The sequence below is a fragment of the Pteropus alecto genome, unplaced genomic scaffold (assembly GCF_000325575.1).
Source record: "Pteropus alecto unplaced genomic scaffold, ASM32557v1 scaffold24, whole genome shotgun sequence".
NCBI classification, from domain to species: domain Eukaryota; kingdom Metazoa; phylum Chordata; class Mammalia; order Chiroptera; family Pteropodidae; genus Pteropus; species Pteropus alecto.
In genome coordinates, this window is record NW_006439192.1 from 18,724,381 (window position 1) to 18,741,256 (window position 16,876).

At 35.6% G+C, this 16,876-nt stretch overlaps 1 protein-coding gene across 1 annotated transcript in view; it reads left to right on the forward strand.

Moving 5' to 3' along the window:
- The window catches only part of CDKN2AIP (CDKN2A interacting protein), a 4,307-nt gene extending 1,548 nt beyond the window's left edge, over window positions 1–2,759 (forward strand). The window contains 1 exon segment of the mRNA XM_025049946.1: window positions 1–2,759. This exon segment is cut by the window's left edge and continues 69 nt beyond it. Coding sequence (XP_024905714.1) covers window positions 1–1,191 — 1,191 coding nt within the window. The 3' untranslated portion in view covers window positions 1,192–2,759.
- Window positions 2,760–16,876: the final 14,117 nt, after the last annotated feature.

Here is a 16,876-nt window from a genome sequence, read left to right on the forward strand (position 1 = left end):
AGTAGTGGGAACTCCACTCGGAGCACTGGCACCTCAAGTCAGAATAGTTCTACAAGTGATGGAGATCGATCTGTTTCCAGCCAAAGCAGCAGCAGCATTTCCTCTCAGGTAACAACGGCAGGGTCTGGAAAAGCTTCTGAATCAGAAGCCCCAGATAAACATGGTTCAGCATCGTTCGTTTCTTCATTGTTGAAATCCAGTGTGAATAGTCATGTGAACCAATCCACTGATACCAGACAACAAAGTGGATCACCTAAAAAGAGTGCTTTGGAAGGCACTTCAGTCTCAGCTTCTCCAAGCATCTCAGAGATTGAGGTGCCCTTGTTGGGCTCCTCAGGGAGCTCAGAAGTAGAGTTGCCACTTTTGTCTTCTAAACCTAGTTCAGAGACAGCTTCAGGTGTGTTAACTTCCAAAACCAGTTCAGAGGCAAGTCTTTCTTCGCTTTCTAAAAACAGTCCTTCATCAGGCACATCCTTACTAACTCCCAAGAGCAGTACATCAGCAAATACAACAATGCTGACGTCCAAAAGCACTTCGCAGGTAGCTGCATCACTGTTAGCCTCCAAGAGCAGCTCCCAGACCAGTGGATCTCTGGTTTCCAAAAGCACTTCCTTAGCAAATGTGTCCCAGCTGGCATCTAAGAGTAGTTCTCAGACTAGCACATCCCAATTGCCTTCTAAAAGTACTTCCCAGTCAAGTGAGAGTTCTGTCAAATTTTCCTGTTGCAAGTTAACCAATGAAGATGTGAAACAGAAGCAACCTTTTTTCAATAGACTGTATAAAACAGTGGCATGGAAGTTGGTAGCTGTTGGTGGCTTTAGTCCCAGTGTGAATCATGGAGAGCTCCTAAATGCAGCTATCGAGGCTCTGAAAGCAACACTGGATGTGTTTTTTGTCCCACTGAAGGAATTGGCGGATCTGCCTCAAAATAAGAGCTCTCAAGAAAGTATTGTTTGTGAATTGAGATGCAAGTCTGTGTATTTGGGCACTGGCTGTGGAAAAAGCAAAGAAAATGCAAAAGCAGTTGCATCAAGAGAAGCATTGAAATTATTTCTCAAGAAAAAGGTGGTGGTAAAAATATGTAAAAGGAAATACAGAGGCAGTGAAATAGAAGACCTAGTGCTCCTTGATGAAGAATCAAGGCCTGTAAACTTACCTCCAGCATTAAAACATCCTCAAGAATTATTATAATATGTGCAGAATATCACTGCATACAGTATGGTATTTGAAGAGAAAAACTGGCTTTTTGTATAATATAAACACAGGCTTTCACAAATTTTGTATTGCTTTTTTCCAGTTTTGCAGAAAATTTACATTCTAGTTCTCTTCACAGTAGAAGTTGTAAATAATTTATGAATGACAGTACACATTAAAAGATATGCATTAACAGCATACCAGTATGCTGTTTTATTTGCTGAGGAAAATGCTGTCTTCTATTTTTAATGATATATTAGGTACGATGTGTAGTTCTGTAGAGTCTTAAAACTTTTGTACTACTTTCAATTTGGTAAAAATGTATGAAGTTATCCACCATGCTTTTTTTTTTCCCTAGTGGCATAAACCTCCCACATCAAAGAAAAGGGGACCATAGTATTTGAATGTCTGAAAGTCTGTGAAGCTTAAGGTTTTGAGAATGTTGCCCATAATGTTGAACATGTCTTTTAATGAATAAAAGAAAAAATAGTTGCCTCAGACTATTTTTATGAGAAGTTGTAAGCATTTTTTAGATACAAAGCAGTATAAAGTACTTAAGTTTATTTTATTCTGAAGTTGTTTAAAATTCACGATGATTTTGACCACTGCAGATTCTTTAAGTGGGTTAATAATTTATGTTTTGAGGTGAAATACAATTTACACTTTTTCTTAAAAAACATAATTGTGGGTTTCTATATTAAGCATATTTTGTGACTACTGCTATTAACAGATTGATTTGTTTAGATATTAAATGCTTTAAGCTATTTTACCTTTCCAGAAGTTGTGTTTTTTTTCCCCCCAAGTCAGAACTAATTCCTGTAATTAGGCTTCTCACTACTAGTCTTTGTAAATTACAACCAAGTAATTTTTCATAGCTGATACACAGCTTTTAAGGTATAGTTTATAAATCTACAGCTAGATGAGTTTGTTTGCAAATCTCAGGAGAATACTGGGAAGAATAGTGAGCCATGTGCAACTCTTTAATAAGCCCGTTAAATTGAATTACATTTGTTAGTGATGAAATGGAATCTTGTTTTTATGTCTTGAGTGATTCTAATATATTACTCTATTGTAGTGTATTCTCTCTCATTTTTCTTCAAACTGGCCCAAGATGTTTTGTTATCTTTGTGGCCTTCTGGCTTTCTAGATACCACACATTGAGCAATACTGGTGATAATGTACAGAGAAATCAAGAAATGACCTTTCAAATACCAACTTGTATTGGAATAGGAAAGTTGAACATAAGTTGCACAATTTAAGTATATAGAAGTTATTTCTATTTTATATTCTAGAAATAGGCAAGAATACTTTATATATTTGAAATAATCAGTTTTTATTTCACTAGATAACCTTTAAAAATAATTGACTTTTGAGAATGTTAAATTGAATGCCAAAGTTAAGTCCATCTTCTGTAAATGGGTTGTGAGAAAGCAATAACATGAATGTTGTGAAAGCACTTTTAATTACCTCGCTGTCCTCAGTTTTGGAACGTGTGTTTTATGGGACAATGATTGCCAGAAAAGCAAGCCAAATATTACAAAGAATGAATAAATTTCTATAATCTATCTATTTGGGTAGTTTGGTGATATCCTCAATTGGCTTGTTTCAAGTTAAAGTAAAGGTTATTGAAAATATTTTAAATTACAATTACCTTTTGATATGGTAGAATTGGAGGGAGCTGCTTAGTGTAAAAACTTATAAATGTTTATTTGCTATAAACTTATTAAAGGCATAAAATAATCAAAAATTAATGATTTAAGAGAAATGCATATTTTGCAATTCTTCAAGATAGTATAGTGCCGAAGAAAACAAGCTTTGGAATCATTGAGAGAGAATGTAGGCTCCCTCTGGGAATTTAACCTTTTAACTTCATCTGTAAAGTAGAATAGCTGCGTCAGAAAGCTTTCAGTATTAAGATGATAAAGTGCAGTGTACTATAGTTCATTAACTGCTTATACATGTGTTCTGATTTCCTCACCGCCTTTTGAGTAGCTATTCTCGTTTGGCCCATTTTTCAGATCAAACTGAAAAAAATTAGTGTGATTCCAGAGCCCAACCTCTTACTATTGTATTGCTTAACTTTCTCACTTTTCCAAATGAAAAATTACTGAAAATCCCCCTCAGATTGGTTTTCTGCCAGGTTTATAAAGTGACCATGTTTTCCCAAAGCCTCATTTCTTTGAAATGAATGAGTCACATTAGGAGCTCTTCTGTTTATTAATGCTTCTTAGTACTTGCACGTCTTGAATGTTCTCAACTAAGAAATTATCCCACGTGGGTGCAGTTGAAGTTTATTGAAAAAAAAACTAAATTTGCAGTCGAGTTTAGTGAATAAAGTAGATTATCAAGATGGTAATACTGAATTTTTTTAATCAAGGCGAGAGCATCCTCAGATTTTTTTTTTTTTTTAATGGTGCTAAAATCAGGATTTTTTTAAATGGTTAAGTTGGAAAGTTGACTTTGAAGAATGGTATGAGTTTTTAACTCAAATTCTTGGGGCCTGCCAGCTGCCCTGAGCTGAAATAATTGTCATAAGGTTGTGTGCAATTCCAAGATGTTGGAAACAAGTCCTATAATTGGGAAAGTCAGTCCTATAATTGTGTTGTTTCTGTAGTTTAAGAGGACTTAGGCTTTGTCCTCAAAAATTGTGCTAAAGTCCTATATTGACTCACTTTCTAGACACTGGCAAATCTATGGGTATCAAATGCCAATATGACTTTAAATATTTCTGTGGTTAATTAAAAAGTTATTTGTAGCTTCCTACCATTAAACATAAATACAGACATTATGAAACTATTTTCCTACCACCCCTTCAAAAAGTTTTTTTTTCACATTTCCTGACTTTCCTGAACACAGCTTAGTTGCTATCCCAGCTAGAACCATTCCTTTTATTACCAGCTTTAATATCGCTCCACTTTTATGTTTTCCTTCTTTAAAACTACTGAAGGAAGATCATTGTCTAGAAATGAATATTAGCTTTTAAAGTTCCCTTTTTCTCTGCCTTTGTTGTTAGTGGTCAAGGTCTCACACAAAATTAACTTGGGAAGAGAACAATAATAAACAGGAAGGGTTACATACAGAACATTCTTTTTGTGAAAACTAGATGTTTTATATGCCAGTACTTAACAGGAAACAAAATACTTTTTGTGATTTTGAAACAGTAGAATGAGAATATTGGAAGTCATTAGGAAGCAACCAAACTCACGTAATAGCAGCAGTAAATATACTAAACTTTAAAACTGTCATATGGAAGTGGAACTTAATGTATGTAACTTGAACAGAATGTAAGGGCAAATGCACACACACAAAAAAATCACCTTATGACAGTTACGAATATGTGATCGGTGTTTTTCAAACTTTTTAAGCCATATTTCCTCAAAGAAAAATGTAAAACAGGACCATACCTACCCTGGTGGAAGAAGAGTGACCACATCCCACCACCGAATTCCTTCTACTTTCCATTCTCAATTCCTGCCATACCTCTTTGGACTAAGCAGAAGTGGGGTTAGCAACTCTGAGGCCGTGTAGATAGCCAGCTTCCTTCTGCAACAAGTTTTAGAGTGGATGTAGGCCGAAAGCTGCCTATTATAAAATGAAACTAATCTATTTTTAAGATATATGCCATATTAGAATTTATAATTAGTAAGGATTCAGGTCAGGCTTACGGGACCATCACAAATAAACATGTAAATAACACTAAAAATAGCTACCATTTCTTCTTAATTGTGAAATATAATTGCAGAAGTCCATTTGAAGTCCAATAATTATTAAGCGATTGCCCATATAACATTTACCTAGGTCAAAAAAAGAACTACCAGCATTGCAACAACTCATCATGTGAATGGCTACTGTTTATTGGGTACCTAAACTATGTTGATATCTTACATGTCTTATTTAAGGTGGGTTGATACTGATCCTATGTTAGAAATAGAAAACCAATAACCATTGTGAATTGTTTCCCTCAAATCACAGAACTAGTAAATGTTGAAACGGGCTCAAATCTAGTGTTCTTATACTTCTGTAAGAACACTAGATTCAAGCAATGACTTGGTTCTAATTTGAGGCAGTGAATGTGAACACCAATGTCCCATGATATTTGTTTCCTGTGTTCCAGAAAATAAGTGTAATCACACTTTGAGGAAAATTTTAGAAATTTTATTTAAATGAGGAATCCTTTAAAGAAGTAAACTTAAACTGCTTGACTATGTATCTGAATCACTGGAAAATATTTTCTACATGTATAATGCAAAGGGACTATTTACAGAGGCAGTGATAGAATCGATGTAATCAACAGTTGAAACAAATATGAATTCTGTCTCATTACTTTGCTATTTGTATATTATTAAATATTTTTTCTACAGTAGCTAAGGAAAATAAGTGATTCTCATAAAATCAAAACTAATAGAGGTCCATGGAGGCATTTCTAGTTTATCTTACCCATGTGCACTGTAGAGGACCATACTTAATGAAGGAGTTATCAGACATGCTCAACAACCTGCAGTTTGGAAACCAATGTAGGCTAAAATGTGTACTTTTCTCTCCTCGTGTTTCATTTCAAAAATTTTGAATGCAATGAGAAAAAGATAAGTAAAATAATACTATTTTGAAAATACTCATTCCTTTCCCCTGTAATTCACCTTCTCTAGTAGTCATTCTGCCATTATGGCTCATACAGGGAAGGAGAAAAGGATAATGTGACTTAACAGAAGTCTGTATCAGTAAGAAAGTAAAAATCCACTCATTCCAGAACCAGTAGATTTTGAAGAGAGGGGTGGGTAAAGAAGGGAAGCCGGCATTTGAGACATGTGGGGCCTGACTTCTATAGCATGAACTTAACCTATGTCAGAATTGCAGCAGTGGGAATAATGACAATTTTCACCTGATGATCCTGCCTCTTTTACCCTCTGACTATAAACAATGCATCACTTGTTTGGAGGATCCAAGATAACAAAGAGGCTTGAGTAAGAAATACTTAAGGCATCAGGACCTTAAATACAGAGCCGCTGAGTTGTATAACACAGGGAGCACCATTCACATGGAATATAATGGATGTCATTTAATACAATGAATGGAGTTGTGGATCAAGGTGGAGTTCCTTGGAGTTGTGGATCAAGGTGGCCAAGAATTCCTGAGTTTGCTGTATGAGTAAACTTATGAGAAAAATCTTACTTTAAAAATGTTATTTGAAATATTAGTGGTTCTATGAAGCACGGGTAGCATATAAATTCTAAGAAACATTTTTGGGTTAGCATACGCTAAAGTTATTTGATAATGCTGGAGGCACAATTTATGTTCCTTGGAGTTGTGGATCAAGGTGGCCAAGAATTCCTGAGTTTGCTGTATGAGTAAACTTATGAGAAAAATCTTACTTTAAAAATGTTATTTGAAATATTAGTGGTTCTATGAAGCACGGGTAGCATATAAATTCTAAGAAACATTTTTGGGTTAGCATACGCTAAAGTTATTTGATAATGCTGGAGGCACAATTTATACCTGGTCTCTGCCCAACACATTCTTTTGTAGGAGAAATTTCAAGACAATAGGCTAAAATCAAACCATATCAGGTGAGTAGGGCTGTTTAGGTTAGGTTAAGGATATATTTTCTCTATTTACAAACCTTGAGGGAATTCCAGGAACTAGGCAGATGAAGAATTATATCAGCTCAGGTATGGAATAAATCTGAGAGTGCACTTTGTATTCTCTCATTATTCCCTTAATCACATCAAGTTTGCTTCCATTTAAAATACTCTCTCTTGCTTGGTTTCCCTTTCATCTTTTTCTTTGCTCCATTTTTTTTCTTGGTTGTTACCTTTTGTCAATGTGAGCTAACATAAATGAGTAAAGATTTTAAGAATTTTACTTTCTGAAACCATGGAAGATAGTACTTCAGAAGTCAGACATCCTATAAATTGCACGTTCTGAGAAAATAGTGAAAAAAAATTACTGACCTCTTTTGACTTCTGTCAGTGTAAAGCAAGAGGGGAAAAGAGTGGTACGCAGAAAATAATATAAGGTCAGCTCAAGTCTGTTCCCATGAAACATCTGTAAATTTTTTGTAGACTTCAGTGGTTTTTCAGATTTTAAAATTCTATCCCTTCTTATTGTAAGGGAATCCATGGCACCATATATCAAAGCGAAGCTTCCCTACTGACTCTTAATCTATGGCAGACAAACTAACAGCATATTGATTTCCTATTGCTGCTGTAACAAATTGTCATAAATTTAGTGGTTTAAACGATACAAATCTGTAGGTTAGAAATCCAACATAGAGTCTCCCTTGGCTTAAATCAAGATTTTGGCAGCTCTGTATTTCCTTTTGGAGGCACTAAGGGAGAATCAGATTCCTTGCCTTTTCCAGCCTCCAGAGGGAGCTTGCATTCCTTGGCTCATGATCCCCTTCCTCCATCTGCAAAGCTAGTAAAGGTGGGCTAAGTTCTCAAATTGCATCACATCAATACTACTGCTGTTACATCTCTGTTTAACCCTGACTTCTTTATCTCTCTCTCCCACTTTTTCTGCATCCTTTTTCCATTTACAGGGATCCCTTGTGATTACATTGGGTTCACATGGATAATCTATGTTAATATCATCTGATTAGGCGATCATCTAATCAACTTTATTAATTCTGTCTGCAACATTAATTGTCCTTTGCTATTTAATGTAACCTATTCACAGGTTCTAGGAATTAGGACATGGATACCTTTGGGGGTCTGTTAGTTTGCCTATCACATAGAGGTTTAAATTCACCACCACCACCACCACCACCACCATTTAGCTTAAGAATGTTGGCTCTCTAAGTTCATAAATGACAAGTACTGAAGGCCTTGTACTTAGCAATATACAATATAGAAAGTGGTACGACTTAAAAATGAGTTCAGCAGTGCAACTCGATAATTGCTGTAAGAATATGTACTTATTTGTAATCATGTCGGATCACAAGTGGTCTCTGCCATGTAATCCCAAAGGTCTAATAGGGTACCCTCCTGCTACTCCAGGTATTCTTAAATAAGAAAGACTTTCTCTTACATATTAAGTAATACAAGTAAAATTTCAGCTGCAATAACAAGTTGTTGACAGTTTTTCAAGACCTCTTTTGGGGAATAGTAGACAGAATAGAATTACAACTTTGCCATAATGGAGCAAGAGGGTGTGAGGATAGCTATGAAATAAATGCTCCATGGCTAAACTCATTTACTTATTGCCTGAATGGCCTCACAAATATAAAATGTCAACTTCTCACTTCTGAGCAAAATACATCTTAAATTTATCGCTCTTAAGTACAGCTGGACAATAGCTAAAGGGCACATCTAATTGCTGAAACACTCGATGGTACATTCTTCCTAGCCATAACAGTTAAATTTATCCTGGGCATTTTAAAAATCACATTGACGTTAAATATCTAAAATTCCATTACAAGCACCCTAAAGAGGTCAAAGGGGAGTGTTCATAACGAACATGGCAGCACATGTTTCACTCCAGATAATAATTATAACTCTAAAAGCAGAGATTAAAAAAAAACCCAAATTTACAAATTCCAACTTTGTGTAGTTTAAAGAAAAAATATCCTTATTTGGAAAGAATATTTATTTTACCACTTTTAAAAAAATTTTATGTGTTCAAAGGTAGATATTGAGAAAACTAAATTTGGGAATAGTATACATAATAGTATTGTGGTAGTTAATTTTATGTGTCAACTTGCTTGGGCCACTGATATCTGGTTGCCGGATATTTGGTTAAACATTATCCTGGGTGTGTCTGTGAGGGATGAGATTAATATTTGAACTGGTGGACTTTGAATGTGGATTGTTCTCCCCAACCTGGTTGTGCCTCATACAATCCACTGAAGGCCTGAATGAACAAAAAAGTGGAGTGAGAAAGAATTTGCTCTTTGCCCATCTTCAAGCTGGGACAAAAATCTTCTCTTGCCTTCAGACTTGGACTTGGATTGGAAATTATACCATCTGCTCTCCTGGTTCTCAGATCTTCAGACTCAGACTAGAACTGTATCATGAGCTCTCCTGAGTCTCCAGTTTGCCGAAAGCAGATCGTGGGACTTCTCAGCCTCCAAAACCATATGAGCCAATTACGCGCACACGCGTGCGCGCGCGCGCACACACACACAGTCATGTTATGTACATATACACCAGATATATACATATTATATATCTGTGTACTACAGTGCAATTATGTGATGCAGCACTCCACCGCCCACACACATAAAAAAGCGCCTGCAAACAAGGACAATAACTGCTTGATGCTTTCCTAAATGCTGAAGCTTTCCTATGTTTTTAGATAGAAAGCCAACAATATTCAAAGAGTAACACAGTCTTGTACATATTCAAAACAGTTGTGAATTCATTTCAAACCATACTTAAATGTTTTCTATTATCCAAAACAATGAAGGGAAAGTATAAATACAAATTTCGAAAGAAACTGGAGAGTCTAAGATGAAGACCCTGATTGATCAAAGGCCTGATAGCTCCTACCCAATTCGGAAGGCACCTCCCCAGAGGCCTTCCTTGATTGCATCAATAAAATAGTTCCCACATTAGAGCATTATCTTCAGATGGTTTCTCAATTGGAATTCCAGGGACCCCTGGGTTGGGCAAAAGTCAATAGGGGTTCCACGAAAGCCTGTGATTGAAAACAAATGATTTTTTAGAAACTTTGCACACTGCGCAATGCTAGTACTCACAATAATCAATTGTCCTTGTTGTTAGAGGTCTTTCAGCCCTGGATGGCTGGGCAGAGGACAGCGTTAGTTTGAATCTATTTTCAGTTTTTGACACTAGATCAGGGAGTCCATTGATAATTTGCTAATAGGTAAGCACTATCACAGGGGGGGTAATGAGGAGAGGGGAAGATGGTAATCCATCAGCATCTCCATCCTAAATTACAATTCCCCCAATCTCCTCTTACATGCCACTGATAGCAGCAAATAAGCTCTACCACTTAGAATATTGAAGTGAAATTTTCTTTCTAAAGAAGTAATTTTTTTAATGAATTGTGACTCAGCTGCCCCTCCCACTCCCCTCCCCCCCCGTACCCCGCTGCTTTGCTGACTTAAACGTTACAAATGTGGATTGCCTACACCTATGAACAATTCTTTAAGACTATAACCTTCTGAGTCTTTTCACTGCATTGATAAAATGAAAAATACACAAAAAACAGTTTAAGTTACTTATCAATGGGTTTTACGTGGGCTGGTGATCCAAATTGGCCTATTCTGTTGTGTGCTGCCAAACAACTTAAAAATGCAGCAGTGGCTCCAAAAAAAATTCAAAAGAACTTAATTACAAATTATAGCAGTTTGGTAGTAAAGGTGTCAATTCCCCTAAATGGCTACTGGAAACTCAAAACAAAGGGAATAAAGTTTTTGTTTTGTTTTTTTTTTAAAAAGTCACATTCACAAAGAAGGACCCAGTAATCCCAGTTCTGGGTATTTATCCAAAGAAACCCAAAACACTACTTTGAAGGGACATGTGCATCCATATGTTCATTGCAGCATTACTTACAGTAGCCAAAATGTGGAGGCAATCTTGGTGTCCATCAATGAATGAATGGATAAAGAAGAGGTGGTATATGTACACAATGGAACGTTATTCAGCCATAAAAAATAATGAAATCTTGCCATCTGCAACAACATGAATGGACCTAGAGAGTATTGTGCTGAGTGGAGTAAGTCGAAGAAAGACAAATGCATATGATTTCACTTATATGCGGAATCTAAAGAACAAAATAAACAAAACAGAAACAAACTCATAGATACAGAGAACATTTTGATGGTTGCCAGATGGAGAGGAGTTTGGGGGAGTGCATGAAAAAGAGGATGGAATTAAGTACAAGTTGGTAGTTACAAAATGGTCATGGGGATTAAAGTATAGCATAAGGAATATAGTCAATAATATTATAATAACTATGTATGGTGTCAGATGGGTACTAGACTTATCAGGGTGATCACTTCGTCAGTTATATAAATGTCTAATCACTATGTTGTACGCCTGAAACTAATAGAATATTGTAAGTCAACTGTAATTAAAAAATTAAAAAATATATTTAAAAAAAGTCACATTCAGTGAAAAGGCAATTTATTTAGTAGCCAAACTTTTATTCAGAAAAGGAAAGTCACACAGCTGGTGAGAATCTCATAAGGCCAGCATGTAAAATGCTAGGATAAGATGCAGTATAAGACATTGAAAAGATTCTACTTAATAGAATGATCAGTCAATGTAGTGATGACATGTTGCATGATGCTGAGGAGTTCTGTGTAATGAACTGAAAAATAATAGCTTCTCTATTCAGGTGATGAGCCAACAGATTTTACCAATAAATATCACAATTAATAAGATTCATAAATGATAAATCTCAAGAAAACTTTCCTGCTGCAAAGATCCACCTGAAACAAGCAAAGGCCAAGACACATTTAATATTTTCTCTTCCTATCTGGAAACAAAAGTTCTGTCTTAAAAGAAAGAATGTTCACAATCTGCTTATTGCATCCCATGAATGGATGGCTCCATTAAGAATTTTCACCTCTCTTGTGAAAAAAAAAAGCCTGACAATGTTGCGACACACTGCTTTCGTCACAGAGAAGTGCTAAAGTAAAAACTTGTGGAGATGAAATGCCAGTTCTGAGTCATTTTACAAAAATGGTAAATTGCATTTAAACAAAGTCCAGTTCACATGAATATTTTCTAAAAACTGTGAAAACCTGGACAAGGGCACGTAAATCTCATGATACATAGAGAAATTGGTGGCTTAGCAGAGGAAGAGTTCTTAGTCCGGGTGTTTTAGCTGAAAGGTGACTCGCGTACTTTAGAAAAAACAGTAAGCCAGATTTTTCTGAAGCTTTGAAGATAAAGAATGTCAGCAGAAACTAGTCTATTTAGTAAACACTTCATCACATGAACTAGTTGAACAAGTATCTACGAAGCCTGGGAGAAAATGTTTTGACTCCAAGATTATCTGGTTTAAAAAGAAACTCAATTTTTGGGAAAATCATGTTGATAAAGAAAATCTTGAACTGCTTCCACTACTGTCTGGCCCTAAGAGTGAGGAAAGACACCAATAAATCCCAAGTCTTATTGAAAACTACCCGAAGAACTGCAAACAAAATGGAACAGTATTTTCTCTCTCTTTCAACACTACTGATCTCTCTCCAGATAAGTTCTGGATTTCTGCAAAAGAAGTGTATCCTGCTACTCATAGGCCAAACAATGAAAATTTTGCTGCAATGTTCAACTTTTCACTTATATGAACAAGCTTTTTGTTCAAGAACAGAAATAGTATCCTTTCAATTCAAAATGAAATTTGTGGGTGCATATTTCAAATTTACTCCAGGATCAAGTATTTTTGCAGCCAAAAATAAGCACAAAATTAAGCAAATGTTACTCTCTTAGTTTCAAAAATAATGTTTTTACACACAAATAGGCATATAAAAGAGATTAAGAAACCAATACATGTCAACAATTTTATAACTACTGGGCTTATATGTGAGTCTGATCATTTCATTCAATTGGAAAATGCTTTTACAAAGTCTTTTATAAAATTTTGTTTTAGAATCTATTTTTTTAAATATTGCTTTCACTTATGGTTTTAATAGCTTTACTATTAATCATTCTCAATACATTTTCTACTGTGAGTAACTTTAATTAAAACCAACTTGTAACCTTAATTTATAGTCAATCTACTGAGACTACCTTTAAAAAATTAAATTCCCATTTTGGCTTTAACCAATCTATCTTATTATGTTTGCCCTATGACATAAAATTTATGAAAAAAAAGTAATTCATCTCAAGAAAGGAAAGCTAAATTTGACTATTTTTTAAAAGAAAATTTGGCTAAAAAGTAATTTTTATTTTTAAATAGGGGGTAAAACTACTGTACATATCCATAATAGATAACATACCTTTATGACCCTCTTACATAATAAATCTGTAATAAGACTTAAGGCCAACTTGGATAAGACTAAAAAAAATAAAATATAAAATTTAAAAAGAGAAACTAAATAATTCTACCTACACTACCAATATCTTTTAATATCCTTAATATCCTTTGTAGGAACGGGGAAACACACAAGTAGAACCTAGGTGCCCAGTAGTAGGGCATTGCCTGGAAAGGTTTAGACTTGAGTGAAATGTCCAATGAAGGGATCCTCGAGCCACCAGGGGGCAGCATTAGGGCACTGATTTCTCCCGGAATAAGTAAGAAGAAGGAAAAGGCAAGTAAACATCTTACACAACTATATATTGGGCATCTTGTGTGGAGTTTTCATTTACTGGAGAAGAATAGTGCTAACAGGTATCAAAAGCAAAGTTGCCTACTTCCAGTGCTGCCTATAGTTTTGATCAATAACTATCTCTTCCAAAAACCCATAACAGGCTTTGAACAAACATTGTATTTTTCTCTGATTTCTCACATTAGCCCCTCTTCCAGTTATTAGTCCTACGGTGGGATGGATGAGATAGTTCAGGTAAGGCTCTGATCATTTCTAAGTGGAACAAAGAAATTGTCATTATTGGCTACTCTTTTATTAAAATTCCATATAGACGTCATGTCAGACTTTTCTCCTACCAATGTCATTGTAGGAATTTATTTATTTTTTCCTCTAGGCTTGCAAAGCCTAAATTATTTATCATCTGGTTCTTTACAGAAAAAGTCTGCTGACCTTTTAACCTATCATCTTCTCTTCCTTGCACAAACTCAAGATTCCAAACTGTGCATGATGTGGCTTTTGTCTACTTCTCCAGTCAACCAGGCCTCTTTTCTCTTAAACACATCAAGTCCTTCCTCTCTTCAAGACTTTTATATTTGTTGCATCCTTTACCTGGACCATCTTTAAAGGTTCATTCTCATCCTTTAGGCAAGGAGGATTGTTTGGCTAAGGGACCTTATCCGTGGGGCTGAGTGGGGAAGGGAACTTGGAGTTAGGCCATTCAAGACCCTCCTGATTTCAAGATGTCAAGGTAGTACACGATCAATTTTAGGCTTGTGGTTGCCCTGGACTCCATACTCTGGTTCTTCAAGCCATTATGTCTGCAAATGTCTAAGATTAAGTTATCTGACAGGACTGTGCGCTGTAGGCTAGGAGACATAAACATAGGAAACTCCTGAAGTGCCATTTCATTCTTCCAAATGTTGACTTCCCTCCAGAATTTGCCTTCTTTTGCTTGCTCTCCAGTGCCTTTTGGTATTTTTTTATATTTAATCCAGAATTTATAGTTGTTATTTGTGGGAAGGTGGTCTCTCTGATAGGAGCTAGTTGGCCATTACCTGAAGCAGAACTCTCAAAGTTCATTCTTAATCTTTGGATATAAGCAGTTATAACTAAGTAGCTGCAAGAAATTATCAGATAAGATTTATTGATTATAATAGGAATTGATGTGGAATCTTTGGAATGATAATACATACATGAGAATATTAACTCATAGCTGAAATGAATAACTGTGGGGCTCACAAAAAGTTGTTACATAAAATATAAATTTTAATTTAGTATAAACTTTGATTCCACTTAAATAATTTAGTCAAACTTGAGTTGGACTCTGAACTCAGATAAAATCCAGAAAAAAGGTTTTTTTATTTTATATCTTTTACATACTGCTAGAGTACATTTGGGAGGAACAAAATGAAAGCTGTTATTTGACAATGTGATCCCATATTTCTTCTTAAATGTGCATCATCTTCCATAAACTTTCATTGACTACTACCAATTTTATTTTATTTTGGCTTTTTCTCACTTTATTTTTTATTTGTTAATTTTTCAGTTACAGTTGGCATAGGCATTAGACACATAATTTACAAAGTGATCCCCAGATAAGTCCAGTACCCACCTGGCACATTAGTTATTACAATACTATTGACTGCATTCCTTATGCTGTACTGACTCCTACCAATTTTAATCTCTCTTTTATTCTGCCTTGCTTCTGCATTTACTGCTAATTTGTTTTTATTTATACTTGTGCCTATAAGCATTTTCCCAACACCCTACATGTTTATAGAGACTATATCCCTATAGACACTGTAAATATCTCCTGGACATGGATCAAAGAGTTGATTTAGTTTAAATCCACACACAGCAGATACTTATATATGTCGACTATCCTTTTTTTCAGTGAATCCTATCAAGATTCAGATGAACAAACTGGATTTTAAATTTCTTCAGCCCTTTCCTTTAGTGATTCCAGGACTAACAAGATTCAACAGTAGGTTATACACATGGCTAAGTTTTATTACAGTGAAAGATGGAGAACAAAAGCAACAGGAAAAAGATGCATTGGTGAAACTCGAGGTTCAGCACAGGCTTTCAATGTGCTTTGTCTGAAGGTACACAAGAATTCTCTTGTAGCAAACTACAGGCGTGTCTCTGCCCATGGAAGCCCATTTGAATCTCAGGGTCCAAGACTTCTATGGGGGGCTGTTAATATACACATATTATGCTATACAATCAGCCATGGCAACTGAAATTTAGGACTCCAACAACTAAACGAGCTGTACATGTTTGTGCGAAGCAATCTGACAAGCCAATATGGCATGATCCATTGCTCCAGGTGCATATGTGTATATAACAAAATCATCATCACTTATACAAGGAACAATCCAAGAGCCAAATTCTCAGGGTTGGCCAAGGGTCAATCATGGTTCCTTTAGAGAGGTGACAGGAATAAGGAACCACCCTACCGCATTAAATTTTTCCTCATAAGAGTCTCTATATCCTTGTTATCACTTATCATCAATTCCTGGCTTACTAATAGAAATAATTCAAAGTTAATTAAGTCCTGACATATGGGAAGATATTTTTAAGACCATTATCTCTAAATCATTTCTTCTAGTCTCTCTAACCTTCCCAACACATCCTCGGCTTCTGATTTCTATCGCTGGCTATTCTTTATGTACAAGCAGGCTACATATAGGAAGCAGTAGTTTATGCTGTTTGAAAGAGGAGACTGAAGATTGAGAGAGCACAAAGATGTATAAACTACAGGGTTATAATCCTCGTATGATTTAAATTTATATCCTTCCTCCAAACCTGCTTTATCTCCCGGATTTCCTATTTCACCTAGTCTTGCCATAACCTACTTATGACCCAAGTCAAAACCCTAGGTGACCTCTCTTCTCTCCCATCCCCTGAATTTGTCACTAAATCCCGTTAATATTATCTCCTAGAAATTTCCTGAATCTATCTCCTTCTTTCTATATGACCTAATTTCCCTGTTAATTGCTTTTTTGCTTATATTCATCACAGCAAAGTTGTCACTCTCATTCTTTCTTAGAAAGCAACACCATGCACTAAAGAATAATTTTTTGAAAATCTCTTACATGAGGTATTGTAACTACTCAGATCACTATGTTCAACTGTTTTCCCGAATGTTATACATTTTCTAATATCTATTTTATTGGAAAATCAATTTTTTATTCCAAATTGAAAAATACGTCCAGTGAGAAGGAATCAATTTCTTGGAGTTCTTTGAGCCAAACAGCAGAAATAATAATAGCTGCTTCCTGTACCTAATCCTCTTTGCTTTATGACATTTGGGCTCTTCTCCCATCTTTTTCCTTCCTCAACAGCTATGCATAGATTCCTCTTCATTAAACACTTCTGCTAAATTTCAATCTGTAGAGAAGACCTCTGTTTGATAAGAGACTTCAGGGAAACACTCATTCTCGGGTAGACATATTTCATTGG